This window comes from Mobula birostris, chromosome 30 (genome assembly GCF_030028105.1).
Source record: "Mobula birostris isolate sMobBir1 chromosome 30, sMobBir1.hap1, whole genome shotgun sequence".
In the NCBI taxonomy this organism is placed as follows: Eukaryota; Metazoa; Chordata; class Chondrichthyes; order Myliobatiformes; family Myliobatidae; genus Mobula; species Mobula birostris.
The window spans coordinates 19,442,362-19,451,904 of NC_092399.1; the positions used below are offsets into that span (position 1 = coordinate 19,442,362).

Consider the following 9,543-nt stretch of genomic DNA (forward strand, 5'->3'; position numbering starts at 1 on the left):
CACCTGATGTGGAAGAGATGCTGCTGTGCTTTTTTTTTTGCCACAGAGCCGGTGTGTACAGTCCAGGTTACTTTTTTTACTTCACTTTATTGTCGCCAAACAATTGATACTAGAGCGTACAATCATCACAGTGATATTTGATTCTGCACTTCCCGCTCCCTGGAGTACAAATCGATAGTAAATATTAAAAATTTAAATTATAAATCATAAATAGGAAATAGAAAATGGAAAGTAAGGTAGTGCAAAAAAACCGAGAGGCAGGTCCGGACATTTGGAGGGTACAGCCCAGATCCGGGTCAGGATCCGTTCAGCAGTCTTATCACAGTTCGAAAGAAGCTGTTCCCAAATCTGGTTCGATCTTCGGTGATGTGTATACTGAGCAACTTGAAACTACTCACTTTCTCAACTGCAGTCCCATTGATGTCATCCATCTCCATTCCTTCTGTAATCCACAGTTAGCTCCTTTGTTTTTTTGGATATTGAGGGAGAGGTTGTTATCTTGGCACCTGTGCGTGCAGGGTGTGAACTTCTCCTCTGTAGGACAGCAGTGACACAGGCTACCAAGGAGGAAATGACAAAGTAGGACAGAAAGGAGCAGAAGAAAAAACAAAATCACGTGGATCAAAAGAAAAAAATTGGAGTAAGATTGTGAAAGAAAAATCAAAGCTAACATTCTTTATTTGAGTGCATGCAGCAACCGCATAAAAGAAGATGGGTGAGTTGAAGACACAAATAGCTACATACAAATATGATCTAATAGCTATTAGGAAGATGTGATTGCATGGGGACTTGGTGCAGGTGCTCCAGAGCACCCAGTGTTCTGAAAAGCGATCACCCAATCTGCACTTGGTTTCTCCAAAATGACGTCAATTTAAGGTTCATTTTTGCCAAACAGCGCAAGTGGGGGAAAATGCTGTTTGTATCAGAGACTGTCTTAGTGATTCCAATGTTCCTACCAGCACATTGACTTGGGAGATGAGCATAGGGGGCATGCTATGTTGGCACTGGAATGTGTGTCAACATTTGCAGGCTGCCCCAGACACATTTCACTGTATATTTTGATGTACATGTGATATATAAATCTGAATCCTTGTAAACAATGCAGTTTTTTGCACATTCTTATGATGCCACAGTTGTGTTCCCAATTATACTGTAAATCAGGAAATTATTGACACCAACTAACTACATGAAGTGGTTTTGTCTGCAGTGTTGCTGCAAACAAGATTAACTAGATAAACCATCTTATTTTTTGTTAATCTTAGATGCCAAAGTCATTAAAAGGAATGTAGCTATATGGGCTGTGTTTCTTTTTAAAAAAAACACAATTTTAAGATGTTCTCATGTGATAGAAAGTGCTTACATGCAGGGCTGGTTCCAGGAACGGATCAGCACAAGGCTCCTGCTGTTTACTGCCTCTGGGAGTGATGTACCAGTGACAAATTCACATCAAAACAAGTGTCATCTTAGACTCCCCTGAGGTTTGCAAGGAGAGTCAGTACACTGATCTCTCAGCTCTTCCATCTTTTCCTGTCAAAGTGTTCTGCATATCATCGTATCCCAAGATATTACTGACTTAGCTGATCTCTGCGAGAAAGTCATGTGTGAAGCTACAGTATAACTGACAGCAGTTCCCTTGGGTTAATGAGGGAATGATCGCTGACTGAGTTTCTCAATGTCAATTACTAGTGCTGAGTTCACAGATGGCCAGCATTGAGCTTGGCTGTGGTACCCTCTATTGTCAAAGTTTACTGTACTTGTGGAACTTGAACATCAGTTAGCAGTGCTATTCTACTAGCATACCAACATCTTCAAAAACAGAATGCCTACTTCAGATTTCTTTAAAAAAAACACTTGAATTGGCTTTGTGGCAAGACATAGGAGCAGAATTAGGTCATTCAGCCCATTGAGTGCTCTGTCATTCCATCACAGCTGATTTATTGTCCCTCTCAACCCCATTTTCCCCGTAACCTTTGAACACCAAGAAATCAAGACAGCAACATTATCATGAGAGTGTCAAGCAATCCCTCTAGGGATTATATATGTAACAGTCCACCCAAGGTGGACATCATCAATACCAGACTCTGGTGGGACAGGCAGGTAGATTCTCCCTACATTCTGGGCTTTCTTATCTCTTGTCCTGATGTCTCTAAGTTCACCTTGTCCACCAGCCAAGTTCCCTGGACCTCATTCACAGTGAACCAACAATTTTACCTGGATTCCATGTTGATTGATTGAATGATTGGTTGTCTGTCTTTTCCAATGATGACAGTTGGATTTGTGTAGTTATTTTTAGATGATGTGAACTGCGTTGAGAAACTTGTTCAGGGGAGTTTTTAAAAAGCATTTGCACTGGAGCAATTCCACTCTCTCAACCTGGGAAGTTCGGGTCCAGCGGTATGAGTAGTCATCACAAATGGGATCTTCCTTGGTTGTAGTGAGTGACCATGACTTCTTCACTCTCCACAAAATATTGCAGGAAAGTCTCCATGACCGTTTGATCTCCCCGTTGATCTGATGCACCCAGTCCGCCAGAGCTGAATTCACATGCTAGGACAGACATGTCCCTATCTCACCAGGTTGAGGCCCACCGGCTACCCTCACCTGGTTTAGCCTGCCTCTCAAAGCGGTGTACTGGGGTGTGGGCACTTGGAGCCACACATCAGAGCCAAGTGTTCAGTGGGGACCAAATGTTAATGAGCTGCCGCAGAATGACAATACAAAGCCCTTTCACCAGAGGTGTTACACCTCCCTGGACACCCATATTCCATAACACTAATACTGTAAACACTCTCGTTCTTCTCAATTATAATCACCAAAGCTGCCAACGTCAGCACCCAATCAGAAAAGTACCCAGAACTTCTCTGAACACAAAAAGGGCAGTACAAAGCCACATCAAACACTGCCAACTAGGCTCCATTCTGAACTCGGATGCTGTCCATGGTGGGTTTTCCCCTTTTAACCATGGATTTCCCCCAGGCGCTCTGGTTCCTTTCCCAAACATGTTGAGTTCATTGGCTTACTGTAAATTATACCTCTGTAGGTGTTAATGGGCAGGTGTGGGAGAACTGATTACAGGCAACCCTCATTTTATGGAGGACAGCATTCCTACCAAATATCCTCATCACCAAGTTTCCTTAGCGCCAAGCCGCATCATCTGCATGAAGAAACAAAAAACTGCATTGTCTTTACTTTTTCCCCTTATAAACTCCAGCTATCTTGCCTCACTCCTCTCAGTCCTGATCAACCTTCACAATTCCTTTCCTCCCACAGATTCTGTTCAACCCACTGAGTTCTTCTGAATATTTTAACACAAATAAAATTCCTTGTTATAAACCTCAGTAGAAAACCCAATGGGCTGACCCATTAAGGACATCATATTTGTTACCACAGTCACAGAGCACTCCAAACAGGCCCTTAACTCTCCTATACCAACCACAATACCCTTCCAAACTAGTCCTATTTGCCAGCACTTGGCCCATAATCCGAGGTTCCCAAACTTTTTATGCCATTAACAGAGGAGTCTGTGGACCCGAGGTTGGAAACCCCGTTCCAATCCTTGTACCTGTACAAATTATTATTTTAAGTTGTTATTGTGTAAGAAGATTGCATCTTCCCCTCTCACCAAAAATTATGCCCTACAATTCTTGACGCCCCAACGCTGGGTAAAAGACTGAATGCATTCGCCCTCGTGATTTTACCCTTGAGGGCTTTAGCATTTTCAAAACTAGGTTCCAGTCCCATTAACACGCGCGCTTGTCTTTTTTAATATTGTCACATTTTGTTTTCCAAAAATGTACCTCCATTTTACCTTGGCGAGTCAATACAAAGCCGCTTCGCCCTGGACTTGTGTCAGATTCTTGGAAACAAATCTCGGTGCAAACTGAGCACCGAGTTGAAATGTAACCGCGCTCGGAGATCCGGAACCGCAGTGGCACTGCAAGTAAAAATCGCCACGCTTAGACATCTAAACTGCTGTACGTTTATTGTGGGGAGTTACACAGACATGTCGCTTCCTCGATCCCGTGCGGAATTTCTGTTTTGTACAGAAACGCTCACGACTCGCCAGCTTCCCCTTTTGCCGCCGGCGTTCATTTAGCGCCATTGAACAGAGGTGGAAAGGGGCGCTGCTGATTGCTGTCCCGGGATACGGAACGGACGGGGGCGTCTACCCCAGCTAACACTCACCCCCTCGGCGTACAGTTCAGGGGAGATCCAATCTGTCACCTTGATCATCCCCGTAAAAACGAATAAAAACCCGACAACCAACCGGAGAGCCGCGAACATGAACGCCATGAGCACCAATTCGCCAAGTTCACACGCAAGGGGGGGCAAAACGCAAGCACTCTTAAAGGGACATCCAGGCAAACACTGTTACCTGCCAAGAGCAAACCAACCGAAAGCATAGCCCATCTCCCAAACTCCGCATTACTTCGCGATTCCAAACACGCGGAGCAATTTATTTCTGTTGAAGTTGATATTTGCTTCTATGCAAAATATTTAAATATTTCCTCTGTTAGTTTAAATAGGGCTTTATCTGTTGCAAATTTCAATAAATCTAGCCTGACGTTTTTTTCCTGCTGTAATGTTTCCAGTTCTACTAACAACAGCAGGTTCGGTTGTCTTCCTTTGAGCAGAACACGCTGTAAAGGGCTGGCCGACTCCTGGTCGGAAATTTATACTTCCATTGTTTTATTTAGTGGGCGGCGAGATTGTTTGTATCAAGTTTCTACTCTCTTCCAATAAGTGTTCACTGCGGGAAAAAAAAATGGTTTACGACACGTGACCCACATATTCGCGCCGGGATGTGAAGCAGGAATCGCGCAAATCTCATGGTCAGTTAATACCAGCGCTGGCGTAAAGCACGATCCTGTGAAACAGCATTAAAATAAATATAATGTTATGCTCTAATTAAAACAAAAACACAGGAGGTTTAGCAAATGCTGCAAAATACAGTGCCGTGCAAAGGTTTTAGGCACATATACATAGCTAGGGTGCCTAAGACCTTTGCATAGTATTGTATTTGTCAACGTGGAGCGGAGATCAAGTTTGTAAATCTGGCGGGAGCAAAGGATGTTGGGAATGGTGAGGGTGGAGTGCCACAGGTGGGGTGTGGGACCGGTGGTGGAGTGCCAGGGGCAGGGGATGGCATGGGTGTAGACACATCTAGCTCCGAGACACCAGGCAAGGTCATTTGATTCCACACAATTGGTGGATTGATCACTATAGAATGTCCTACACACAAAATGCTGGAGGAACTGGTCAGGCCAAGCAGCATCTTTGGAAAAGAGTAAACGATCGATGTTTCTGATCGAGATCCTTTGTCTGGGGTTCCTCTGGTGCATCCCGCTCCCTCTGCTTGTCCTTTCCCCTTTTCCCAAACATGACCCCCTTCTCCCTGTCCCCTTTCCACTCTCAGTCCACAATAGAGACCCATATCAGAATCAGGTTTATCATTATCAGATATGTCACGAAATCTGTTTTTTTTGTTGCACCAGAACAGTGCAATGCATAAAATTACTACAGTGCCGTGCAAAAGTCTTAGGTACCCTAGCTATAAATATATATGCATCCAAGACTTTTGCACGGTACTGCCATATATTAGAATTTTCCTCTCTAAAGCAACCACAATGTTCCTCAATCAGGAGCACCAGAAATGAATGGTATTGGAAGAAGTTTAATGACCTTACTGTTTTGGCCATGGTAAGAAAAATACTGTCTTCAACTCTGCAAGAAAATAAGTTTACTAAACTCCATTATATTTCAACCATTTATGGCAAAAGAACTTGATTAGATGCCAGCCTGTACCTCACCCAGGAGATAACTGCTTGGGTCAATATGGCACAACTTTATTTATTTATTTATTTCGAGATCCAGTGAGGAATAGGCCTGTCTGGCCCTAGAAACTGCGCCTTCAGCAACCTCTGACATCCCGATTTAACCATAACCTAATCACAGGCCAACTTACAATGACCAGTTAACCTGCCCAGTATGCCTTTAGACTGTGGGGGAAAAAAGGAGAAAACCTATGCATTCAACGAGGAGAACGTACAGAGGGCTCTGGGATTGAACTCCAGACTCTGACACTCCAAGCTGTGACAGCGTTACACTAACCGCTACACTACCATGCTGCCCAACCATCAGGATGGTGCCCACTACTCATAACATTCTCCAAGCACAATCCAAGTTTCAGACAGAACAATCTTTAATCCATAAAAGCATTTGAAATCCTGCACACCTTGATTTGTTAAGATTTAAAAAAACTTAAACATCTTAATTGTATATCATTTCCCTTTATGCTTTACATCTTTGTGTTTGTATGTTTCTGTGTAAAATGATAGATGTTGGTGGCTGTGAAGTAAAATATTATCTGCCCCATCACACTGTACACACAGGAGCTGGTAGAATTTCAGGAGAAATAATTAGGGATGGAGGAAAAATATCTGAAGTTCATTTTGGTAGAAAGAACAGAAAATGAGGATGTTTTTTCTTAACTGGAGACAGACTGAAAAGTTGTTCAGTGACCCTGCCTGCTGGGTGGGCGAGAGGGAGGGAGGGATGAGGACTCGTTTTGCTGTTGTTGTTTTGTTGATTGGTGTGTTCTGATTTGTTGTGTTCTGTGATGTTCTGCCAAGTGTTGTGGGCATGTTATGTCGACCCAGAATGTGTGGCAATACTTGTGGGCTGTCCCCAGCACATCCTTCCCTGTGTTAGTTGTTAATGCAAGTGATAAAGTTCACTATATATTTTGGCCATGTTAATGTGATAAGTCTGGATCCAAATGACTGAACATTGGCATGGAGATATATTAGGCCATGGGAAGCCAAGTTATATGTTACAACAGGATTTAATAATGAGTAAAACATGAATGTGAGGAACATGGGACAAGGGAAGTCCATATGGTCCTTTGTGGCAGCTTCATATTCAATAAGATCGTGGTTTATCTGTTCCTCCACTAACATCATTTGCTTTGAATTCTAAAATATTTAATCATCACTATCTTGCATATGTTCATTGGCTGAGCCTCCACCTCCCAACTGGTCAAGAATTTAAAAGATATCCCATCCTTTGGGTGAAATGTTTCTTTCCATCTGTGCCCTTTGATCTGAGACTGTGACGCCTGGTTCTATACACTCCAGCCAGGGAAAACATCAAACCTGCATCCACGTTGTCAAATCCTGTAAGCATCTTCCGTTTTTTTTAATCAGATCACTCCCCTTTCTTCTAAACTCTATGGAGTGTAGACCTTGAGTTCTCAACCAGTCAACCACAAATGCAATAATATCCTTCCTTCGAATTGGAGACCAGACTTGTACACTGTACATACAAACTCGCCTGCAAACAACATCTTATACTTGCACTTGGGTTCTCCTGCAATGGCGGACTGTCTAAGTTTTTTGGTGCCCAGGTCCTTGCTGAATCTCCACAATATTTTCCAGTGGTCCATGTACAATGACATTCGGTGCGATCTGATCACCTTTTAATCTCTCACCATTTAAAATATACCCTTTCCTTTATTGTTTCTTCCAGAGTACCTAACCTCACATTTTTCCCCAATGTATTCCTTCTACCATAACCTCGCCCGTTCTCTTTATTGGACTTGAATTATATATGAGGCCACACCTCTGCACCTTCATTGTTATGTGAAGATCTGTTCTCCTTATTTTTCCAATAGAGAGAGGGCAGTGAAAAAAAAATCACCATTGATTTCTAGGATGGGAGGATGGGCGTAGATGTGCTATGTAATGCCATTAGACCTACTGATTTTTTTTTAAAAGTTGATTTAGTTGAAACCTAGAGTTGACAAGATACAATGATAACGTTTTTCCTGACTGAAGTTTCCAGAACTTGGAGTAACAATCTCAAAATAAGAGGTCAGTTCCTCAATACAGAAATGTGATTTCTTCACCCAGATGGCTCCCAGATGGTATGTTGCCTCCCAGGTGCCAGGATCCGGGACAACTTGGATCGAGTCCTCGGCATACATAAGTGACAGGGTGAGCAGCCAGAGGTCGTAGCCCATATAAAGTTGCATGCCATCTTGGACAATGTCTCCCATCCACTACATAATGTACTGGGTGGGCACAGGAGTACATTCAGCCAGAGACTCATTCCACCGAGATGCAACACAGAGCGTCATAGGAAGTCATTCCTGCCTGTGGCCATCAAACTTTACAACTCCTCCCTTGGAGGGTCAGACACCCTGAGCCAATAGGCTGGTCCTGGACATATTTCATATTTCATAAAGGACAGGACCTCCAAGATTGTGATCTCAGGATTGCTACCCATGCCATGTGCCAGTGAAGCCAGAAGTAGGTAGATTATACAGTTTAATTTGTGGGTAAGGAGTTGGTGTAGGAGAGAGGGCATAAGATATTTGGATCATTTTGGTCTCTCTTCCAGGGAAGGTGGGACCTGTACAGAAGGGACAGTTTGCACCTGAACTGCAGGGGGACTAATATCCAAGTGGGAAGAGTAACGTTTTGTACTTGAAAACCATAAAACTAATTCAAAGGAAGAAATGGGAGTTACTGGTCTAGTTCGAGTTTACTTTAAATTAGGAGTGCACATGTCACATGGTAGCATGGTGATGTATCCGATTCATGTGCTTTTGCATATAACCTGTAATTAATTATTTAAATGATCAAGAATGCTTAATCAAACAATATAAATACAAGATTACTCATATATTACTGATATATTAAATACAAAACACTCCTCCCTGCTTAGCTATAAACTCCAGTTCAATAGAGGATGTAACAATATACACAGTATATTAAATAATACGACTACTATATACAGACATTCACAACATAATAAATTTCAAATTGTCCCATTCAGGCCTAAAGATTTCATCGCTGTGGAGGATTTCTTACTCTTGTGGGGTAATGTCTTTCCTGAAAAGGGGGATCACTCTGCTTGGCAGGTGGGACTCGTGGCTGTGAAACAAGTTCTGGGGTCTCCTCTGTGGTGCTTGTAGGAGTTGACTCTGAGACTGCAGGAAGTGGTTCTGATAGCAGTAGCCAACTTTCTGCTTTATCAGTTGTCTCCGCTTTCCTCAACTGATTGATGTGTTGTTTTCAGATGACATCAGACGCAACCTGCACTGCGCAGGACAGTGGTCCAGTTCAGTCCTTAATCTTTATGAGTAGCTACTTTTGATCACTTCTGTCGTCCCTCGACAGGACTGCTTGGTGTCACAGGGAAGTTTCCCTGGATGATGTGAATCATAATGTGTGAGTACAGCGTCTGACATCATCATTTCCATTACCTTTTTGAAAGCCACCTCACACTGCATTGTCCATCAAGTTCAAGGGGTGGAACACCGTAGCCAGGTTAGGAAGGACCCTGTTATAATAGTTGACAAATGCTAAAAAAGGACCACAACAGTGGCATGTTCTTTGACCTTGGGGCATCCACCACTGCTTGAGTTTTCTCAGCACATTTGAGTATTCCTTGTGTGTCATGCGTCTGACCACAAGAAGTGATGCTTGTTTTAAAGAATTCACACTTGTCGTGTCATGCTCCAAACCCATAATCTTCTAA

At 42.9% G+C, this 9,543-nt stretch overlaps 1 protein-coding gene across 1 annotated transcript in view; it reads right to left on the reverse strand.

Moving 5' to 3' along the window:
* Positions 1 to 4,312, reverse strand: part of LOC140190446 (transmembrane protein 35B-like) — a 72,476-nt gene extending 68,164 nt beyond the window's left edge. Inside the window, exon 1 of the mRNA XM_072247049.1 lies at positions 4,186 to 4,312. Within this exon, the coding sequence (XP_072103150.1) occupies positions 4,186 to 4,293 (108 nt within the window). The 5' untranslated portion in view covers positions 4,294 to 4,312. The remainder of the gene's footprint in view (positions 1 to 4,185) is intronic.
* Between the last annotated feature and the right edge of the window lie 5,231 nt (positions 4,313 to 9,543).